The 24,524-nt window shown below is 44.7% G+C and overlaps 1 protein-coding gene across 1 annotated transcript; it reads right to left on the bottom strand.

Annotated features, from left to right (window-relative positions):
* Window positions 1-913: 913 nt before the first annotated feature.
* LOC119457594 (L-2-hydroxyglutarate dehydrogenase, mitochondrial-like) lies at window positions 914-24,390 on the bottom strand. The gene is given in 10 exon segments (XM_037719206.2): window positions 914-2,458; window positions 5,330-5,461; window positions 8,262-8,419; window positions 14,452-14,613; window positions 16,057-16,254; window positions 18,828-18,926; window positions 18,928-18,960; window positions 21,303-21,454; window positions 23,718-23,854; window positions 24,161-24,390. Coding segments are annotated over 10 exon segments (1,407 nt in total). The 5' UTR covers window positions 24,301-24,390; the 3' UTR covers window positions 914-2,262.
* Between the last annotated feature and the right edge of the window lie 134 nt (window positions 24,391-24,524).

The following is a 24,524-nucleotide window of genomic DNA, read 5'->3' as shown; positions in this document are numbered from 1 at the left end:
TCCCTTACAATAACATAAAAAAACGCTACCCCTAATGGTCTACTTTGAGTCATTGAAATGTCTATGCATTGAGTTAGTACAAAGATACTCTCTAAGCATCCGTCTGACATGATTCCAGTCTGTATAGTTTCCCGAATACTACTTCATTTTGTTCTCCACCCAATTTGGCAGCTTGGATTTTTTGGATTGAATTCTCATTTTCTATATCATCGATGTTACATGCCCATACTACTTTTATCCTTATCTCCTTCGCCTTTAAAGATTAAATTCATCCTGCTTTCACACCGCCCATGCCACCTTGAGCTAATGCCTATAGTCCAGGACATGTCCTTAGTTCATGGTGCCAGTGGAAAAATGCTCCAAATGATAGAAGCAAGCATGTGACGTACCTTGAGCTTTCGCAGTGAAAGTACTGTGAGTTGCACAGGACTGGTGACTTTCTGCCTTCCTCTGATTTGAATTATCAGGCTACATTCCATAAAGGTACATTCCAGGTACATTAAATCGGTTGTGTGCATGTGTGTTGACTCTGTAGCTACGTGCCTAGACTTTTCTTTTGTGTCCGTACCTTTATTTTATTTTATTTTTTCGTTTTCTTCCCTCCCCCTGATTTGTTATATCAGGCTAGGGCACTGATAGCTACCAAACTGTCTATGAAGACTGAACCAAAAATTATGATCTGAATTTGTGTGAAGTCCTAACAAACTTCATATCCCTGTCCTTTGACATGCTAGATGAAGTGTACATAGCATGCCTTCTAACAACTTTTCCTGTAAGCTGTAATAAAAATTCAGTATCAGCAAGGAGAACTTATTCTTTGAGCTGCTCATACATGCAAGCAGCAAAAGTAGCGCTTTATTTTCAATATTTAAGGAAAAATGGTGTGACTAATAAGACAATGACTGTAGGGCGGCAAGATTAGTGCTTTATTTTCAAAAATAGAGGAAGAACATCACAACTAGAAAACAATGACAGTTAGGCAGAAAAAGTAGTGCTTTATTTTCTAAAATATAGGAATAACATCACGACTAGAAAACAATGACTGGTGGTAATTACAGTTCTTGAAATGATTAGTCAACAATGCATGTTCTTCACGACTTCCTACATTAAAGGGACACTAAAGAGAAAAATAATTTGAGCTGTATTAATACATTACCCTTCTACAATGGGGGTGGGAGGGGGGGGGGGGGAAGAACACAAGACCCTTAGTTTGAGAGGAGGGATAACACACCAGAAAAGACGCAGAAATAAAAGATGGGTGGCAACGCCACCTCAAAATTCCCACAGCAACTCGCTATGACGCCGTGAACTTGGAAAGTTCTGAAACATTTTACTGCACTATACAATGGCCAAAGTACTAGAAAATATATTCCGTCACATCACACTGATTTAATGGCGATGGGGTATCGGCCCGAAATTCGAAAAATGGAAGTATTGCCTTCATTATCTCTCCTACTTATAAGCCTCTTACCACGAAAGTATTGAACATACCTAGATGTTTGAAAGAATACTTTATCAATCTAAATTGATCCAGTGTTCTCTCTCTAGTGTCCCCTTAAAGGGGCCCTGAAACACTTCTTTAACTAATCATAGAATGGCTTCACTATTAAAGTAGGTCATTCTATGAATCTCATGCTGCAAAAGTTTTTCGAATCCTTTAACTACAGTTATCGCACCTATACCCAACTTTCTCTCATTTCATCTCCACTAGCCCACTAGCATGCTGGAAGCAACACAGCGGAGAAGCCAAGAAGGCAGAGCCCCGGCGAAAAGTTGAGTGTCACAGTGGCAAAAGGACTTGCCACGGCATCCTGTAGTGGCCGCGGTAGAACGCTACACGCACGCCGCTGCCATTTTGGATGAAATGCGTAGTGCAAAGATGAAATGATTTTTCTGTCTTCTTGAGATCGCAGACACATACATTAAACTCAAAATTAGCAATTATATATTACTAATAATGCTCTTACGACCACAAAATCAGCCAATAGCATTGGTCCGCCAAATGCTTTCGATAACTGACAATTGAAGTGCGAGAGCAAGCAACTCTTTACTTCTTTTGACACGAGATTGTAAATTCCCTGCTGCATCCAGTGCAATAATATCTGGCTCACATGTTCACAAGAGCTTCGCTAACAGATCGGCAAAGTTTTTTTAATAGTTCCAAAAGTGTTTCAGGGCCCCTTTAAATGTTCACTAGACATCAAATGAGCTGCAACGTCACAGACTGTAACAGAATCAGTCACAATGAATTCTACCGTCTTATCACAGTTGGAATGTTTCTTGCACTTTGTCAGCAACCATTTCAGCAATAGCAAGAGATGATGTGGCTGCTGGGGACGGGGCATTCCGAACATGCAAGGTGCGTTTGGCTAGTTCGCCTTCGCCACTGTCAAAAACAAAGTCGTCCACTAGGTTTCCATCCCGATCCAAGGCTTGAGCTCTCACACCAGAGGGGCCCCTGAAAGAACAAATAGTTGCCTGAGTGTTTGTAAAAAATGCCAAATGTCATTTGCTTGATGACTTTTATCAGAAAATGAGTATGCACACTTAAATAAGTGCTCTTAACATTGTATTAGAATAGTACACAGTCAAAAGAACGAGCTACGACTACTTTCTGGTAAAAGTTATGGGAGTTCATGACTACACAGTGACTACAACAAATGCATTTTTGATTATGCTTTTACCTGACCAGACAATGTTCCTTCAAACTCGTGACTATAATCATTGTGACCTCAGATAGTTAGTGCTATGCACAACCACCCCACATGTCCTGTATAAAATTAAACAAAGTCCAGAAGCAGACAGCCATAAACAAAGTCTATTTCTTGCACTATTTAATATTTCATTAACAATCACTATAATCACCAGTGGCTGGAAGTGAAGTTTTGTATAGGTACATAAAGTCCACAAGTCCTGGTACAGCACACACCTCAGTCAGCTGCCAGTAATCACTGAAGGAGACACCCGGAGCAGACATGCAAATGAGTATAGGAGTGGTGGATGCTAGCCCCTTCCTTTGCAAGTGCTGACATACAATGGTTGTTTGAAGACTACATGCAGGGTTCAATGTTTCTGGTTTAAACAACAACGAGTAAATAATAAAATGAGAAAGATATGCCAAATTCTTTTTTCCCCAGAATTTGGTTCCAACAGAAAAAGATGCCGGTGAAATCGAACTAACCAGAGAGCTAAGACAGTGACTGGCGCATATTACCTCGCCTACACGTGCTTCGATGCATATGTATGGTTCTTTTTTGTGCAGTGACTGGTAAAACCTAGTCGTATCTACCAGATAATTTTTTTAAAGTGAAGCTTCCTTTGCCTACCATCCCATGGTTTGGCCTGGGTCGGTCAGCAGTCTGTCAGTCAGTTGGTCGGTTTGTCTGTCGGTTGCTGGTCGGCTTGTTGCCGAGTAGAATCAACCTCTTTAAAAAAAAGCGCATCTGACCAACCAGCACAGCAGCTCGCTGCTCTAACCATTACGCCACAAACGCACGTATTCTTTTCTTGTGCCAACACCAACCAACTCCTTTAGATGGTCGCCACATGTTGATTATGATGACGATTTGCATACTATATGGGCAAATACCCACAACCAGGGATTGGCGAAGAAGCGGCGGCAGATATTGTGCCACTAACTGGCTCTTTGAGATAATAGCTGCGTGTTGATGATTATAATGGTTTCCATACTATGGCACATACCCAGAACAGGGTATCAACCAAGAAGCGTGTCCGCGTGTTGATTATGATGATTTCCATACTATGGCGCATATACACAACGAATGATTGGATAAGAAGAAGGTGGTACCCATCGTACCACCAAGTACTAGCTCTTTGAGATGACTTGCACATGTTGATCATGATTACGATTTCCTGCTATGGCACATACCCACAACAGAGGATCGGCCAAGGAGTGTGTACGCATACTCGTTATGACGATGATTTCCACACTAGGCCACATACTAGCTCTTTGAGATGATCGCCGCAGGTTGATGATGATTATGATTTCCATACCATGGCACATACCACAACGGGGGATTGGGCCCGAAGGGCATCCGCATGTTGATAATGATGGCGATGATTTTTCATACAATGCCACATACCCACAACTGGCCGGTACAATTAAAATAAATAAGAAGTAATTAGGAAATATAAGCCACTATGAGATTTGTCACATTGTGTAGCATGAGTATGCGAGAGCACATGCGCGCCCCAGTTTCTTTTATGCTGGTTCAGCGGGTGCACAGGGGTTGCCTAATGGAGATTTGCTCTGGCTGCTTGTCAGTTGGTGCATGACTGAAGCAAATCATGTGTGCGTTCTCGTGTACGAAGAGAGCCACCACTGTCTTCGTACGCAAGAACACTGCTGACAGCACAATTCCAGTTTTCAGTTTACTCGTAATCTAGTGTAGCCTCCAATGAACTTCGCAGACATCTCTGAATGTTCTCATGATGTTCATGCTAATGCCTGGAAAAAACACGCTTACGAATGCATGTGCCTCTTCCTGTGCAGGTTTAAATCATGGTTCCAGCTCTCCCACATGTAAGTCCCTGTCTCAAAATCCTAAACCACATCCACCCCTTCAGCGTTTGTTGTTCCAATTTCTGTACTCTACTAGTAGAAGCTTTTCTTTGCCTCTCCAGCCACACAGTGTGCCATGCTTGGAGCATTGACCGCACTGGCGCAATAGACAGGAAATTTATCTGTCAGCAACCTTAGCATAGGACACAACTTGAGCACAGGCATTAGCACTCGTAATCTTGCCTCCGGTTTGAATTGTCAGATGTTTGATACATTAAATTCAAGATATTGAGCTTTCTTCTCCACATATAAAATATGTGCGCACCACAAAATGTTCGAACACTGTCAAATGAACTAGAGAAACAAACTAGAGAAATTTGGTTGGCCGCAAGACTGCGCATTTATTTTATGAATGTTTGTGCCCCCTGCAATAATGCCAACAAAGGCGCTGCAGGTAATGTCAAATAAATAAAAAAAAAATTAAAATTTTATTGAACTAGTGTATCATGAGGGTCTTCCTCCTGCAACCTACAAATGATTATAAGTGGGTTCGATTGCACATCAAAAGGGGGGGAGTGATGAAGGGGGGCAAAGAAGGCTTCATCAATCTCGCCCAAGCCTTGGCAGTACCTAATTAGAATATAGAGTACTTAATAAAAATTTCGTTGTGTTACTTCTCGTGTAAGAGTCCAGTGCACTTGAAGCTGCACTGATTATGTGTAAGGTGTAATTGGCTAAATGCATGAGTTTTGAAGATGTTCATTCAACCAACATCTGCAGACTAGCAGTAAGTGAAAAATAACTTACCGTGAGACATCTGAGAACTGCAGTTGTGGGATGTACTTTTGCAGCTGCTTTACCTGAGCCCTGATGTAGACACCCCGATAGAGCTCCTGCCACGCATAGGAGATGTTGCGACCGACCAGCTTTTGAAAACCCCTTTTGCAAGAAAAAAAAAAGAAAAAAAAAGGTTAAATTGATGAATATATGCCTGGCAATCAGAGTACAATGATAAGTAAGAAACAGGAAATACAATTTCAAGCTAAACTACATGAGCTCACAATGAAGCACCATGCTTACACAGTCAAGGGTCAAGCATATTTTTCTAAAGTTGAGGATTAACAAGGGTGTTTCATTTGGACATGTGTCAGGTAATACATTTAGAGACATCTTTTTATTTTCTTTGGAATCTTGTCTTGAGAAAACACTAGGAGAATGGTGCATGACTGATCAGTGAGGCTGACTTTTGCAATGTAAATGCTACATACAGATGTGGCCTACACCATAAATTTATTTATCTATTTATTCACCTATAATACCCTTCAAGGCTTTGCCGCATTGTAGAGAGGGGTGGGGGAAAAGAACGCTTTGACACTTCAGGAAGTGCACTTTAAATGCAAAGGCTCACGGAAAATAAAAGTAGGCAGCAAGTGTCACAAAGTACACAGAATGCTAAAGGTGGCGATACACAGGTCATTGCAATGCAAGCACAAAAAATAATGACTGGCAACAGAAATGTGTCATGTTCAAAGAAAACAGAGTTCTGGTAAAATTAGAACTTAGGAAAGCTTGAGATTATATGATTTCTGAACCAATGAAGGTGAATTCAAGAACTACATCTGCCTGTGCCCCCTTTCATATTGGAACAGTAAGTAGCCCAAGTAGTCTCGAAAAGCAGGTCAAAAAAGACAGAAGGAGCCAGGGTAATAAAGATGAAAGAAACACAGTGCCAAACATTTTGCCAAACCTAGTCGCCAAATATTTTGCTGCAAAGCATTAATTGAAGTAAAATGAATATGCACGTGAGAAACAGGCTAACATAGTACCCTTTCATTCAAATTTTCCTTACTAATTCAACTCCATGTCAGTGGTGACCCAATTTCCATTATGGATTGTATGACTTTGGAGGGAGACAAATAATGTAATTTATTTTGTGTTAAAGGTGGACAAAAGTGACTGACACATTTCCGTTTCTGCTGCAGTTGTGGCTAAAATTCATTCTAAGCACGCATTCTGACTAGGATTGGTATATGATTTCTGAAAAATAGTGCAATCAAGTGGCTTTCAAAAGAGGAATAACCTTGGTGTATGACAAACTCCTTAGGTGCGGATGCTGAGGTGGCAAATGCCGCTGCACAAATCATAATACTAGTAGTAATGTTTATTTGACAGCTGGAGGCCTATTTGAGGAAGGGGGTAAGGCGAAGGGATAAGTAGAATAGCTCACTATGAAAGCTCTCCATGCAAAGCTTTATAGTGATTTAAGTACCTTTTTCATTATAGCCTATGGCAAGACGCAATCCCCAAAGGATGCTACCGCACTGAGCCGGATTTGTTCAGAAATGTCCTTAGACCTGTGCATTCCAACACAATATTACACAAGCTTCGAGTTACCTTTATTGTGCATGTATAACATTTCACTTGCAGCTGTTAATGTAGGTGGTTTGAATCATCGTGTTGCCTTCGCCACTTCCATAAGATGATTATCTTGTCTGTCATAGCATATCCTGCTCTGGCCTTGATTACAAGCACGTCTACCCCCACATTACAAACCTCTGGGTGGGACGAAGGGAAGCTCGCAGTTATGAGAGTAAAGGCGAACAATGGGGGTTACTGGTTTTGGGTTCTGTCCAGAAGTGGAGATAACAGCCGGAATCAGGAAATAGTTTACAGATGCGGGTAAGTGCGGCCAATCCAGTGCGTCTGATTTTCATATTAAGATACACTTGTTCACTTTTGTTCGCCTTTACTCTCATAACTCCAAACTTCCCTTGTCAGTCCCTCCCCATGTCATTTCCGGCCCATCTACTGCATTTTTTAAAATTGTTATTGTTATTATATTTTTTATTTGACCTACGCCACACTGTGTGTCCGCCTACTGACCTTTTCCTCCCTCTTTAAGGGTGGGGGAGAGTAAGCTACTCACACATAAAAGTTTGCAGTTTCGCCCAAAAGGCGAACCATGGATTGTGACAGCAAATCATTAGACAGCTAGACGCAGTACGGTTAGTAAATTTATGAGCTGTAAAACTGTTGTAAACCTTCACTTACTAACCTAATTAACAAGCACAGTGTCACGCGTGCATAGGCATATATGAACACATCTCACTCGGGGACCACAGTCACTCACTGTCAGAACGCTGGCGTGATGAAGAGAGGCAGCACCAGCGAGCAAATGACCCTCCGTGCAGCCTTTCGCTTCAACGGGAACTAGGTGCATGAGAACACAGCACATGCGAAGCCATCAGCTATCTCAGGTTGGTTGGCCTTCGAACCCACCCCAGACTATACTTCCAAGATAGGATGTGTGCAACCACGTTCAGCAGAGCCATGCACAGCCACGACCAGAGTAGAAGCAGGTGCGCGTGCCACCCTGCCCCTCACAGCTTCTGGAAGCTAATCACTCGAAGTGCAAGAACAAGAAGCCTTTTGTGAAAAAAATTTATATTTCTTTTTATTTACAGATACCCCAACAATGCAGCAACACTTGAGAAAACTAGCGGTAGAAAAATCGCGTCTCCTATTGATATAACAGAAGTGATGTATCACTTATACAAGTAGAGTTTTTCTTTCTTATATAGTACGCTTCCATTAACTAATGTGTGGTCCGATTCTAGCATCTTACCAAGAACCTTCATCTCAGCACTTTCTTCTGTGTCCTTTTAGCAGAAAGTATGTCTTTCATGACAACATGATTTGTTTATAAATTGGTAACTAAATGATGTGTCCAGGCACTAACCTGAAGGTCAGTGCATCCACAAGCTCCGGTATGTTGATGTCGAAGTAGCCATAGCCCTCTCTCCGGAAAGCGAGCACAGCATTTGGCCCCAGAAGGACACTGCCATCCATTCTCGGTGTGTAGTGTACACCAAGAAAAGGAAAACGTGGATCTGGAACCTGGAAAGAAAATTCACTGAATTGAATTACATTATACACACTTCGAGCTTTACAAAGATATGTTGCATTAATGTATCTGAATCCCTGTCTCAAGGTTAGGTGAGATTCATTCAAGTATAAATAAGAGCATATCATACCCTAAAACGGTAAGTCAATATAAAAATAACATGAAAATTTAAACAAACTGATTCAGACCTTAACGAAAAATGTAGTGTGCTGCAATACACTGATGATGTCTTCGACTGGTCGCCTCCATCCTCGAAATCAGAGTCGGGCAGATCCGGTGTTCCTCGAACTCGGAGGCAGAGAACAAGCACACAAGCTCATACAACTGTCACTCGCTCTCATAGGAGGTAATGGCTGAGGCCAAACCACGTGAGCAAAGCAAACGCCCGATTTTACCCAGCCAAAGCTCCCGGCACTGCCGAGAAAAAGCGGTGGACGCGCCAGTGGCCTAGGTTAAAGATGGACCATTGCCAACAGCGGCAAAACTGTGTTATGATGACGTGGCGGGAAACGCTCGTAATCTCAACGATGGCTTCAACGACAGGGCTTGGAGTGCTGAGAGCGTTCGACACAGGAGCAGAGCGATTAAAAGGAACCAGCTGAATGCAAGGCATGTGCTCTCTTTCGACCAGTTGAAAACAATGCTGCTCACGAGAGCGGTCTAGATCGCTACAAGATGACCAGCCGAAGATGCTACAGTTAAACCTGGATATAACGAAATTGACAAATTCCCGAAAAACTTCGTTGCAAAGAGTATTTCGTTATATGCAGGTTCGGCACAAAAATTCGAAAAAGAAACGCTTACCGTATTTACTCGATTCTAACGCGTCCTCAATTGTAACGCGCACCCGTTTTCCGTTTTCGTCGAAGCACTCATCCTTGGAATGTCACACCGGGTACCGGATGCGTGGACGCGTGTCGCTTCGCACAAGCGCGAGGCATCGGAAACGAAGAGCGAGCATCACGATGGTGTTGTAGCGTCGTATAGTGTTACAGTAGAACCCCGCTGTTATGTTCCCGGGGGCTGTGTTTTCCTGGCTGTTCGTTTTTGGCCGGTCCTGGCACAGCTCCCATAGAACCCAATGCATTGGTAACCCCGCTGTTGCGTCGCAACTGTGGGACCGTTCCCCGCATCATACGCTGCGAACTGCCACCCCGCGCCGACCCGAGCGGCCATTTTGACTTTTCACGTCGCTGGGCTTGGTGGCTTGACGATGGCATTGGCCGCCCAAAATGCCGGGGGCGATAACTATGACGTATTTTCGGTTTCCGCGAGAAAAAGTATGAAGTAGAAAAAGTAAAAGAAGTAGTATAAAGATGGTGTCTATGACGCATTGTGGCCCTAAAATTGGTTTTGGCTTATAGATAACCGCATAAACTACAAGGGCGAAAACGCAGTCGCCGCGTGCCGTATGCTGTATGTGCGAGTGAAAACGTGCGAGGGGAGCCGACGACCGTGTCTAATCTCGCGCGCGCAAGAAAAGCAGGGAGGAAGCGCGCCCTCTTCCGTTGTGCTAGAGGCACCAGCGAGCGAGCGAGGGGGGAGGGATAGCGGGGCAGCGTTGTACTGTACTCTGGCATCAACTGCGTACTGCGCGGGCCGTATCTTGAAAGCGATCTGTGTTGGGGCAGAGTCTAGCAGAGTAGTGTAGGTGCGTCGGCGGCTCGTAGCTTTGTGCGTGCTGTGTGTTCTTGGCGCTCAGTTTGCGTTGAAGCGATAGACAACAGCACGAAGGTCACTTCGCTCGCTTCTCCAGCGGCGCTTCCACATGCCGCCAGCGTTTGACAGCGCGTGTCCGCGCTCATCGAGTGTAATGTGTCACAGCGTGTACCAGCGCGTCGGCAACATCAACTGGAAAAGGAGAGAGTGCCGGCTTGGCGGGCTAGGCCAGCTGCAGCAAGCGGCAGGATCAGGTTTGAATGAAGGGAGGGGGAAAGGTCACGCCCGCGGCGGCAAGATCGCCGGGTCGAGGGATGCAGGCCCGCCTCGCACACGTGCGCTCGCTTCGCATTTCGTCGCGGCGGACAAGGTGCTTCCGGTTGCCGCTCGCGCAAAAATGACAATATTTGGGGCGACATCTCCAGGTTGTTGGAGGGGGAAATTCGTTATATCGAGGGGGTCTCCTGCTGCCACTTCGTTACGTAGAGGTCTCAAATACATGTGCTTCTACGGAGTAATGGCGGGGAATAGAAAAACTTTGTTATATCCAGGAAATCGTTATATGGAGGTTCGTTATAAGCAGGTTTAACTGTATAACTTACACATTCAAAGAGGTTACATTTGAACTTGCACATTCAAATTACACAGTCAGAGGCTGCGGTTATCTCTACGCAGTGCTGGTTGTCTTGCCTGTGGACCCACATTTAAAGGTAAACTTTTCAGTGAGAGAGGCCACACGTGACATTTGGACACTCCTTCTTCAGCGAGTGTGAGAAAGAATTCCAAGCAGCCCATGTCCTCATGCTTGCACCTCTTGAATCAAAGATTTGTGTGTCGCTGATCAAATGAAAACATAAAGCTTCTGACATTTTGAGTTTAACGTAACGTTGGAAGTTTCTTGTTTTGAGTTTAATCATGTTTTAACCTGGCAGATGATTTTCTGTCCAGCACTAGATCTCATGTATGCACTTTCATGACAGATGCCCCCGTGCCAGCGCCTGGCCCTTGGACCCCTTGCCCTGCAATTAGGCGAGTGAAACATACACGTGCGTATCGGCAATGCAAAGCATACACAGCAAGTTGAGCTACAAAGCATGCGGGATTGAGTGCTCATCCCCTTCCCCATCTCAAAAACAAAACAAAACATCTACAGATTCTACGCACATGTGGCAAACAGTTATAGGCGAAGCTTTCTTGACGTTTACTGAAACGTTTCACTTCTTGACTTCTCCGTAGCTAAACGCTGCTCACTAAATGCACATTCTGTCCCATTCTGTTCACTTCACTTCTTTTTCCCCACTCGGCTACTCTTGACGGTGACTTTTTCAGTGCTCTGTAGCTGACTTCTTCAATTTTCTACTGCTGACTTCATCACTTCTTGCCTCTTGTTCTGCTCGTCTATCCAGTCAGCTACCCAGTGGCACATGCCAAGCTGCACATATTCAGTGGCCCAAGTTGTCTATTTAGGCACACATCCAGTGGCACATAAACAGTGGTCAAAGCTTTCGTACAACGGCAAGACAGCGGCTGCCAGCTGCCAGCAACTGCAAAGTGAGGGAAAGAGTTGAAGAAAGCTTTGCTTATAAGTCACAGTTTCACCCGAAAGGCGAAGCATCAATTGCGATAGCAAGTTAGTAGAGAGCTATACGGAGTAAGGATAGTAGTTTTATCAGCTGTATAAACTTCCACATGCAGCAGCACCAGGCAACGCGCAGAACTGTTGTCGACGCCGTCGGCGTTTTGCCCGCGTTCGCACCGACGCGCGCGGCATTGGTGACTGTTGCCGGTGCATCTGGGGGCAGCTCGGAATTTTTCGACGAGATCAGAATGGGACACTCGTCGAGCAGCGTTGGAAATCTTACCCACCTTCTCCCCTCGCGACGTTTTTATATAAATATTGTGAGCAAAATATTAATCCTTCATCTTCTTCACCTGTACATAATCATCATCACTGGGCGCGTCGTCTTCGTTCAGCGCGTGGCTCAGCCAAATAAAGGCGACTAGACAACAGCTGTGCTGCTGCCTTACAAAGTGGTGGAGATTGCTTTCGATCCCCTAGACCTCTACGACGTCAAGTTCCACTGGAGCTTCGTTCGGGTCGCCGTTTGCTCCGACTGTCCACTGCCATGACCCAAGTACCGCAACCCGGCGCCTCCGGCATCACCCCCGCTGCCCCCCAACCAGCCGCCTCCGTATGGACCGTTACCACCCCGCAGCGTGACCCCACTATATTTTCTGGTCTCCCGCGCGACGACGTCGAGGACTGGCTGGAGAACTATGACCGGGTGAGTGAGTATAACCATTGGGACTTGCCACCTGCGTAGCGAAATACGTCGCTTCTTGCTCGCTCTGCCAGCACCGCAAACGGCCCACTTCACCTCCGGCTGGACTGCTGCAACCTCTTCCCTGTCCTGACGCTCCATTCGCAGTCATCGGGATTGACCTCTACGGACCGCTGCCATTATCAGCTAGCGGCAAGAGATGGGTCGTCACTGCAGTTGACCACTTGACCAGCTACGCCGAAACAGCTGCGCCACCTTCAGGATCCGCGGAGGAGATTGCGACTTTCTTCCTGGAAGCCATCTTTCTACGACATGGAGCGCCACGCATCCTTTTGAGTGACCGTGGCAAGGCGTTTCTGTCGAAGCTACTCGAGGACGTCGTCCGCACATGTAACACCATCCATAAGACGACTACCAGCTACCATCCTCAGACTAATGGCCTCACGGAGCGCTTCCATCGAACTCTCTCTGACATGATCTCCATGTACATCAACGCTGACCACACCAACTGGGATACCATCCTGCCATTCGTGACTTTTGCCTACAACACCGCTGCACAGCGCACTACTGGCTACTCACCATTCTTTCTAGTTTACGGGCGTCAACCGACCTCTCTCCTCGACGTCTCTCTTTTTTGATGCCCCCATGAAATCGTCGGCGTCAGTGAGTGAGCAGTTAATATCTCGCCTTGCCGCATGTCGCCATCGCGCCCGCCTCAACACCGAGGCAAGTCAACAGGATCGGAAGACTCGCTACGATGCATTTCACCGCGTCGTTCAGTTCAGTCCCGGCGATGAAGTGTTATTGTGGACACCCACTCGAGTTCCTGGCCTGTGCGAAAAGTTTCAGTCGCATTTTATAGGGCCCTACACTGTTGTAGAGCAAACTTCGCCAGTGAACTACCGCGTCACTCCCACTGTCACACCTTCCGATGGCCGCTACTGTGGCACAGAAATTGTCCACGTTTCGCGCCTAAAGCCATTCCAACGACGTACCGCACCGCTATAACCAGCGACCAGGTTGGCCGCTTCCGCGCGAGGGGGTAATTAGTGTGAGCAAAATATTAATCCTTCATCTTCTTCACCTGTACATAATCATCATCACTGGGCGCGTCGTCTTCGTTCAGCGCGTGGCTCAGCCAAATAAAGGCGACTAGACAACAGCTGTGCTGCTGCCTTACAATATGCATTTGGTGCCGCAGCTAAACGTCGCCTCCCCTCCCTCCCTCCCGTCCCGCCACGGCCTTTCGCCCGACGGAAGAAGCCGCGTTTGCTCTCTATATATGGTGATTGTAAAGGAGGAAAGAGACGCTCAATTCTTCAGCCCTTCAGGGAGCACGGCGCAGAACGCGTGTTTGCTCGCCGACGTGCGTTAGCTCCCCGTGAAAGCGCACATCCCTCGCTCCTTTTCACTCGCACATACAGCGTCCGGGGCGCAGCGACGATTTCATCGCCATTGACGTCATACGGAACCTCACGGCGACGGCGACGCTGACGCCAACGGCAGAAATAAGCTTTGGAGTGTCCATATAATTGCTATCACAATAAAAGCATTGCGACAGAACTATTGACAACCTACAGGGCACCCTCCTGAGGTGGTTGTAAGCAGCCCAAGTGGTCTGCCACATGCAAACAAATAATACAATGAACCTTCCAAACCCACCTCTGCCTATGCCGCTGACAGTGATACGGTACATGCATTAACCTGTCAGTCAAGATTTCAGCGACCAATGAATGTACTCGCCACTATGGTTGCAATTTCAGTGTTGCTTGCCTTTCTCGGCACAGATCTGCCCAATGAAGAGTTAGATTCTTAAACCACAGTTTTGGCAGTGTTGGTTCTTCAGCGTCACTACAACATGGTAATATTGTAACTGTACAAGACCTTTTTCTGTTTTAGCTAGATTACTGCGTGATGTGTGTGTATGACTAGTGCAACTTTGAACGGTAAGTTCGTGATGAAGTACATCTTAAAATTATTTAAAGCAAAGCTAAAACCATGCGCACACAATACCAGCAGCACAGTGCTGGCTACAAGCACTACAAGATTCAAAGAGACATAAACAGACATGAAAGAAAACTCACCGGGTAGATGTTTCCTCGTACCAAATCTGCTTTCTCTGGCCTGAGAAGAAGGTACTCCCCACGAAATGGAACTATCTTTGGCTCTGGGTTGCAGCCCGAAAGTGCTGCCAATTTGTCCGAGTAGAGGCCACCACAGGTAACGACGTAGCGACAGCGGACTGCCTGTAATTGCGTAACACCATAAATGTGTAACACCAAAATGCGTAACACCATAAACCCCAAAAATGATGTTTCAACTCAAACGAAATTTGTTAGTTTCATAAAGCATATCACAACACCCATTTGTGCACTACAGAAAGCTATGGATAAGTATTTACAAGCTTATACAAACTCATCAGATCTACTGACGAGTGTTTCGTGTAGCTTGAACCAAGCTTTACGAGAAAGTATCACTTTGCAGATGGATCATTGCAGGCTATCATCTTAAGCAACTTCGAATACATTTTGTAGTGTGCTTAGTTAGCTAGCAAGTTAACGTATATAATGTATTTCACCTGATTGTACAACTACTACTGTAAATGTATTGTTTTTCACAACCTCAATTATTACTTTTTCAACCCCTAATACTAAGAGTATTTCAGCATAGCATTGCCATTACAATGTTACTGCTTGCTGCTGACTGCATTTACAAGGTTGCTCATGCATGCACAGTCAGGGAAAAGTGGTAACAGTAATGGTAACATTTGCAAGGAACCAGCTCGGCAAGAATACTCTATTATTAAAAAAAAAAAAAAAAAGGCATGGTATGGTAAATCTATAGCGTTTACCCAAAAAGCAACAGACTCTGAAGTGATAGAAGGTGCCTTATTTGAGCATTCAACTTCTTTATGGTGCTTTTCAGAACCTCTGGGACTATGTATGTGCCATGCTACTAACAAGAGTGTACCTGGATATGTACTTAAGAAAACTGATACACAGTGAATGAACACGTTGTGAAATGAGGTAGCTCAAGAGCAGAGATGGCTAAACGGATGTGCTCTAAGAGGGCCACAGGGAAGTATCCATTTATTCAAGTGCTGCACAAAGCGCGGCTGTCACACGACGTATTGTCCTTTGTAAAGCAACAACAGCTAAACTTTTTGAGATAGGCCAATAATGAAGTTTGCGAAGCGCCTCTCTCATGTCTGCCGACACCATGATCGAGTTAGAGATACAGGTCTTGTAACAGGTCTTTTTGGCCAGTGCGGAGATCCATATAGTCTCTGGTACTCCCACAATCATTCCCACAATCATACACAATACATTTCCACAAGCTTTCCAAAGGTTTGCTGTGCAAGCTTTCTTGCTTGAACAACTTGTGCAAGGCAGATGTAGGTACTTAAAAAAAGAAAAAAGAAAAGGTCATCAAATATAAATGCATGCAACTTAGTGTGACGCAGGTACTGAAGCAACGACAATGGTGTCCACACAATGACATAACAATGACAACACCGTACACATGACACACCATTTGTGAATCATCAATGCATGCCTTTGGTAATATCTGGGTGATTAGTTCTCTGGGCAGTTGTTTTATAATAGTGGAATGGTTGGCACACAGCAAATTGCCTTCCGCGTGCCAGGAACTTCACATATTTTGCCCTACACTGCTTTTTTCTGCTGTACCTTCTTGTCACTGACCACCCTAACAGGGTGTGTGAGGCCCCCTGTGGTGGACTGGCTCTCGGCCACGGTCTCTATTGCACGGACAGGGAAATTCAGGAGGACATCTCCACCTTGGCCGATGAAGTCCCGACCGTATGACTGCGTCACCTCTCCCCAGTCAACGATACCCGTGTGTGGGGACCACAGTGCCTGCAAGCCCTGCATGCAGAGAAGTGACCACAACAACGTGATCAAGCAGCAGCAAAGCCTGCAGTAATGTACATGAAACAGTGGTTGTTCAGAAACGGGACTGAAGAGAATAGTCACACGAGTAGATCACTACTGTTCCTGCCAAATGTTACTGGTATTTATTCGCCTCATGCACGATCAGTGGCAACGCTGTTAGGAGCACTCATGTGCCCGATCATTACTATTAGCTATGATCCCCATCACGAAGGGCTCAACGTACCTCCATACGTTAGTTGACTGTCATAGTCAGGAAAGTGGAATGCAAATTATTAACCTGGCTCACAGAAGACACTTCTTTCTTTGCTGCTGCTATTGGTAGTGCATGAATTCGACATCCTAGCTTCGTCCAATGATGCGGATAAATGCTATCGGGCAACAACCTCAGTCAAATACAATTGCATGTCATGCATTGTCTCAGATATACTTTTCTGCAAGTGTGTCAGCTGGATTTTCAAACAATGATATCGAAAGCTTAGAGTTTCATATAATTACTAGAAGGAACTGTGGCGCTATAGGGTCTACAGGAGCTACAAGCTGGGCTGGTAAGCCGGCATGGCTTAACAGCCCTGCTTTAACTATTAATAATTAAATAAACATTATTAAAATTGTCCGACGGTAGGACTCGGAACACAGGACATCTAGCACAGAAGCATGATCTTGAAACCATTATGCCGCGAACGCATGGATAAGTGGAAACACTGCAAATAGCAGCGATTATGCGTGTTTGCAGAGTCTCATTGTCCTCTGCATTTATAAGTGTAGATTGCTTTATTAGGCCAATGAAGGCAAATAAAGCGTAATAAACGAAGCCACAGGAACGTAGGAAGCCCAAGAACAAAGATCAGAAAAATCCACGTACTTCCCATCATTCCCATGGTGGCTGAAATATCGCAGTGCCAGAGTTCCCTCTAAATATAGTTGTTGGAAACTCTATTATCAAAAGGTGCGCATGAACACCCACCTAAAAACAGGCTTTTGTCATCTGCTAAGCTCAGGCTGGAACTGCCGTAGTTTTAATCGTTCGTGTGCACATGTAACGCGGTGCTCCCAAATTAAGGCCTCCGTTTTATTCAAGTGTTAATTATACAAAAGTTAGTACTAATTATCAGGTTCAAGCGAGACTTTTCATGGCAAGTAAAGAAGAATAAAAAAAAAGTTCCTTCCAACAATTCAAGAGTTCTGAGCATGCTGTTTCATGCAAATGTATGAAAGATGGCAAGGTGTCTCTTGGTACTCATCAGGCTTATATCATTCCTGAAGCAACGTTTGCTGTTGCTGGTAGACAAACCGTGGCTATAAATGCTCTAAGAACCGAATTTTCACACCTGGCCTGTCCCCTGTGCGCTTTCTCTGCTGAGAGCACAGTCAACCCTCATGATGCATTTTGCTGACACAGAACACTCCATGATGGAGCAACGCCACATACCTAATGACAACAAAAGAGACTGTTTATAGGTCCGATATGCCCGGATGATGTAAGCATGATATCTGTTCGAACTGTATACCTTCTAGTACAATGTGGCATTCTCCAAATGCTAAGACCATGGCAGTCTGCTTCCTGCAGCATGGTTACCACATGCAGCAGTTGTCTTTGTCGGTACATTTGTTACCCTACAGGAAGGTGGGAAGTCAGCCAACCGCATCTGCATCAATGCAAGCAAATGTAGTCTTTTCTGCTGACACTGTTCTGCGGGCAATGTATTTTTCCTTGGGAGCTGCAAATTCTGATGAAGCAGGAACAGAATCTTGCTTTTCTGCCATCGATGACTGCAGTTTTGCCATATAAAAGGTGCTACCAATGTCGCTTATTTGTAACAGACCTATTCAGTTGCTGTAGCCTCCAGGAAAAGCATGTGTGGCACAGTTCTATAAATTTGCAAGGACTATATTCTATATATTTGCTGTTCTATATTTGCAAGGACTAACAGCTTTAAACTTAGTTTCATACACATGAAGATTGAGACTCACTTCTTGAGTGTGTTGTCACATCGAGCAAGAGAAATTAAACAATATTTATGTGCTTTTTAAAACTGTTTGTTGCTTGAAATTTTGTGCCAATAGTTTACATGTTTTATTTGTTATATTTATGTAAATATTGTTCTTCTGTCATTCGCTTTATAATGCTGCTATTGTAGCCCCTCCTGCATGGGCCAAATTATTGGGTCACAGTAATTTTTCAATAAATAAATAATAAACTAATAATTTACTAATAGAGCTTCACTTGTATATTTATTTAAAGTCCCTTCAAAGTAAGCTTTGAACATTACTATAAAATGTACTCTTAGAGTTTGTAAGTTGATCTCTTTCTAGCCAGAAGGCTGTGTGCTGCTGAAAGTTGTGTTGTTCACTGACAAACATAACTCTATCACTCGCACTTACCACAAAGTAGTAAATCTATTATTAGCTAATAGACATGATCATGCTCAAACCAACATAGCAGACTTCACATTGGCTGCTTAAAACAATTTGTAATGACACCTGCGCAATAAATCCCCGCGAAGTCAGACTTTAACCCGCAAGTGACATGCTGTGTCTCAACGTACTGTGCAGTTTGGCTCCACACTTTTAATTCCTTGGGAATCTAGCCTCTTCAAGTCCTTCACACCGTTCTTGATGGCTCTCTCTTCCAAAGCATCCAATCGCTGGAACTTCCTCCGGGTCGACAGCCACGATAAGCTGCAAAGAAGAAAGTTTCACTTGCGCATGTCAAGCGAACTCACATGCAGAGCCACCAAAGTTGACTTATTCTATTCATTTTATGGCCAATGTTTGGAAGCCTACTCTGAGTGACGAAGTTTATAAAGGCCAAAAAGACTTGCTTCTTTCTATGCCAACAGCATAGCAGAGGTAAAGGCAAACCATAAAAGAGAGGCATGTTAGAATAATCAAGGAGGGTGACACGCACTAGGTGATGCCTGCGGTTAAAAGAGGGATGTTCTACATCTGCTGCCTTGTGTATGAGTGGTGCTGGCTAATATAGTACACAAACAAATGCCCAAGAAAGTAAACGGTTGGATAGTCCTCACGGCAGCTGAATTAGTAACACACCGCACACATAATGTGGAAGATGTGGGTCTGGCTCCTACTCGCGGGCAAGTTGCCTTTTTGTCCACTTTGATATCCCTTTTCCTTATTATTTCGACATTTCACTTATAAACATAATTTATTTTCCCTATGCTTTCTCTGGTTTCAGCAGGCTTTCCTGACTGTGGCCACTGTCCTGCTAAATATATTTGTGGAAACATATGCAATGGCTATGTGAAGGTATCCACGAAGTGGCTCGTGCAAACCTTATATGCCGAACCCGTCTGTCCAGCTCTGTTCTGCGTAGCAAAAAAATAACTTCCTACATAAAACCTGCTCATATATTGCCGGCTAACAGGCTATCCATAATGCACACTGATCCGTGAATGGAAAGGTGAATTATATTCAAGGAATTCTTTGATTTACTTTATTTTCTGCGATTTAGCAACTCGGTGTGTGTACCAATGGGTTCTCGGCCAATCCTCCAGCGTGGGCACGTCCCAGCACGTACGATTTCTACATAAAACATGAAGATATAAGGTAACCTCAGAGGTATATCCAAAGCAAACCGATCATTTAATAGTTTGGTTAATTATATTTCACAAGTTCTTCAATTCAGCCACTCGGTATGTGCCGCCGGGAATGTGCCATTCTTGGCCAATCCTCCAGGATGGACATTTCCTACTGTGAACACAAGAGGTACAGAATCCCCAAATGTTGTTTGATGTGCGTCATACTTTTCTGTGCGTACACCTGTCACCACGAAATTGTATGCATCACCGTTGGCTGTACATCATTAAATTGACCGCTTTAACTTAAGCTTTGCGTGGCCTGAACTGAAACAAATATGTCGAATCTGCAAATTTTTGTTCATATGGTTGCAAATAAAAAAGATCAAGCCATTCTCCCTCGGGTAGCTTCACTATTCTCGCTAAAAGTGATAAATTTGTGACAAGTGCTTAGAAGATGGCAAATAGCTTGAGATGATAGGCTCGGTTATGATTTTGTTATGTTCACTTTGTGTACTGTCGTCAGCAAAACCAAACTGTACTCCACCTAAGCAACCCCATGCTGTGCTTTAGGAAAGGCTAGAATTGCTAGCTGGGCAAGTTGGCACATCTTTGCAGGAAAGTGAACAGCACAAACAACACGAGACAGTGGAAGATGACGAAAACAAGCGCCAGCTCGCAACTAAAGTTTATTTTAGAAGAACAGTGGGAAAACAAACTCTCTATCGTCACAAAGTTGAAGGTGCACACCTTATCATGAAGGTATATCATAGAAAAAGAATGAGCATGTCTGTTCTAGTAAGCCTGTAGTTGTCCTCTGCAAAAAAAAGAAGTTGCGTATCTTGACTGCTGATAATGTAATTTATGCCTTGCAACTCGCATTATCTCTTTTTTTCCAGCTCACAACATGTGTGATTGATTTCCTGTTATTTATCCACTGTTCTTCCCAAATAAATTTCAATTGCGAACCAGTCCTTGTTTATGTCATCTACCACTGTCCCTTGTCATTTGCGTCAAATGAGAGCCAGCCGCGTGCTCCAGTAAAGGGAGGAAGGCTCGCCCACAGTGCACTACAAATTCCCCGTGAAGCTGTACCATTGAGCTGACATTGTGCTGAAGACAATCAGTGGCAGAGAATTGAGGAGTGCTTCTTCTAGTTGGCTAAGGCGACCCACAGTGTTCACTGCACTGCATGGAGTTGTGGAGACAAAGGTATAGTTAAAAATTGTGACCGGCCTATTCTGTAGGTACATGCCACCATATTCTGAGGCACAGCTATGTGGTTGCGATACTTCCTTAGTCTATCCCAAATGATTTCTTAGTGGTGCGTGTGCAGCACTAAAGAAAGCAAAGTCATTTTCGCCAAACTTTCACAGCAAAAGGAGATAAGCAAAGATGGTACACCAACCTCCAGAAGTTAACTGTTTTTGACCTCTAAACTGTGCCAAGTGATTAGTTGACTATGAACGAAGTTTTTTTTCTCACTTTTCCACATTTCTTGTAAGGTATCTTGTGCTCGTCGAAATACTTGTAGGAAAGCTCCAGTCCTCGCACACACAGCTTGGCCTTCAGTGATCCGGGAGCGTAATAAATGCCAGCATGGATGACTCCGCTGTTGTGGCCACTCTGGTGAGCCGCTGTAGCATGCAAACAAACGGAGAGAGATAATTACATATAATTTAAATGGTGGCTCTAGGCCCACTCGGGAAAGCGGATCATGGAGCTAAGTATGGCTCACCATGGACGCTTCATACACGAAGCTCTATAGTTAGATAAGTGTCTCTTTGACGTTGATCCGTAGTTGGACCCACTACTGAAACGATGACGTCACCTCCTTAGGCCAGTACATTTCTCAGAATGTCTCGAGTCCTTTGCATTCCCACACAAGGTGATGAATGTTTGGAGGTACCTCCCTAACCATGCATAGCATTTCACTTGCGTAGGTGATTGCAAGTAGTCGTAGTCATTGCATTGCCATCACCCGTGCCATAATGTGATGTCACGTGTCATGGCGTACCCTGCTCTTGCCTTGGTTATAACAACTTGTGCCCCTCTAAGATAGCCCTCGGGGAAGAGGGTTGCCTGGATCAGGAATTGCAGCCAGGACAGTACCTGCACTACCGATGCCCTCTGCATGTAAATGGAGAATACTCATGTCTTTTAATCACTGTTTAAAACATTAGTACCGTTTAACATTAGCAGAAAGCGAGATATGCCTCTTACAATATTACAAGGGAAGCCACACTGGTGATGATGCCCACTGAATCTTATATAGCCATGCTACATAAAAAGTGCCGCCTAAATGCTTCTAGCCTGCTATCATGATTTCGCAATGTACCAAATCTCAGCTCATAAATCCAAACAGTACACTTAAGCAAGATAAACCTTGATCTTAACATCATGTGTGGTCATCCAGCAGGAATGCATCAATGCGCTGCTGTCTCCGACTGAGAAAACAACGCATTGCGCACGGTGCTTCCAACGAGGGTGAACAGTGCAAAAAACTCATGCAGTATATTCCATTCAGGTGCATAAATTGAGGTAACCATCTGTGCAGTACAGACTGCTTTACAGACTGCCACAAGATGCGTGACGGCTCACCTGCCAAGCATGAGTTTGTTCAGTGTGATGATGATGATGAAATAAATTTTAATTTTCGAGACAGTGTTCCCGAGCGTTAGAGCTGTGGATCACTCTAGGTGGGAGGGTCCCTCATCCCAGGAATCCTCTGGCCGCGATAGCATCCCGGACTCTGGCGACAAGACGTTGTTGGTCGTCCAGGGCCGGGGTGGAGATCTTGGCCTCCCACGTCTCAGTGAGGAGGTTCACGTCTTCGGTCGTTATAGGCTTGGTAACGGGGTCTTCGGGGTGCACACGGGCACTCGAGTAGTAAATGAGCCAGAGTGTCTGGCATGACGCAGATCGGGCAGTTGTAGGTGTGTAGTGTCGGGTGGATGCGATGCATGAGGATCAGTTCATGTTCAGTGTGAAAACATGTGAATATAAAAGCACTGGTCTGTGCTAGACGCCTGTTTCAGTTTTCTTTAAATGAGCGTGCAAATGTCACTTTGGATAGAAAATTATGTGAGACTGATCTCGGATCTTTTCACCTGGCAAGTATTTCTAAGTGCAATTCGAATGTTTTTCTTCTTCTAAAAAAAAAAAAAAAAAGAAATCAGGTTTTAAAAGGGTAACTTTGGGCAGTGCTATATGCATATTGTTTAGTGGATCACAGAGATGAGGCGCAGGTGAAAACAGTGACACAGACACTGCTGAAATTCTTGGATGGCACTGGGCATCTTGCATAGCAGTAAGAATAACAAAAGCACAAGCTCGGATGGTGGGAACGCTGGCAAAACAACCACTGAGCTTGAACGTGAGAATTAGCAAATAGAGAGAATGCGGGAAAAGCCTGAGGAATGTGTTATATTCTGACAAGATAGCTTGTCTGCCTTGGTGAAAACACGTTTGCCTGATAAAATATCAACAGCAAAGATGGGTTCTTTCTAGCTGAACGTGTGGAGAAACTTCAATGGGAGGAGAAAGAAAGAGCAAGGGAAGTAATAAGGATTTTTCTCTGTTGGCTATGCTGGAACAGACTGGAACAGAAGAGATGGCAAAAAGGCGAAGACAGACAATTCACGTGTACGAGAGACAGCATGGCGAACCTCGTACAGGCTGTCGCATAAACTCTGCGTGTAGTAGCACTCGCGTAATTTTTTTTTTTATTATTGATTGGGGACGATACCACGCTCCGAAACTGTTTGCTCTCTTGGGAATATTGGCACCATTTCGAACACGTATACACTTCGCAGAGGCTGCCGTTGGACATCGAAGCAGCGACAGTTACAGGGGCTAGTGGCAAAATGAGATGATCCCGATTAACAATGCAGTGCTTACCGAGTTTGTTTTCCTTTTCTACAACAGCAAGCCTGAGTTTCGGATGCCGCAACGACAATTCTCTTGCAGTCGCCACTCCAACAATGCCTCCGCCGACGATGACCACGTCGTACTCTTTTTGTGGTTTCGCCGATTCGCTAGAAAGTTGTGAATAGAAACGAACATCTCTATTAAGCACTCCGCTAAAGCGTAAATTACGCAACATGAGAAAACTTCGAACACTGCACGTGATGAACATGATGCTCGTCTGAATGCGTCCCCAGGCAAGCATCTGCCCGATTTCTCAGCCCCTCTAGATTTTGTTTCTTTTCTTTCTTTTTTTCCTCCAAGGACATATCGGGCGATTATCAGTGTACGCAGCTTGATTGCCTCCCAGGAGTCAGTCAACCACCTGAAGCGGCAATCGCACGCTACATAAAAGCCCTAGTTCAGTTAGTACCCACCTGAATAAACACATGCATCTCGACGTTTGAACGGTGCATGCCCATGGTAATAAATTTGCCGCACGTAGCGCGTAAATGTTTGAAACAACTGCCTCGTAAAACAGTCGGCGCTTCAAGCGGCACAAACTGGGCGCGGCCATGTCGGTGCGTATTGATATCGTACGCGCTAAAACGATCTTTCTCAAACGCAGCGAGTGACGTCATATGCTTAGGAAACAGAGCTTTCCTGGAGGCCAGCGTAGTCATTAGGCAGAGCGCCTATAACACACATTTGTAACAGAATCGAACGCACTCCACGTTGGTCACGTGAGCAAAATAGTCACGTGACGACGCTCGCGCGTGCGCAGAGGGCTTGCTCTCCCGG

Source organism: Dermacentor silvarum, chromosome 7 (assembly GCF_013339745.2).
Source record: "Dermacentor silvarum isolate Dsil-2018 chromosome 7, BIME_Dsil_1.4, whole genome shotgun sequence".
NCBI classification, from domain to species: Eukaryota; Metazoa; Arthropoda; class Arachnida; order Ixodida; family Ixodidae; genus Dermacentor; species Dermacentor silvarum.
This window is presented reverse-complemented; position numbering and strand designations above follow the sequence as displayed.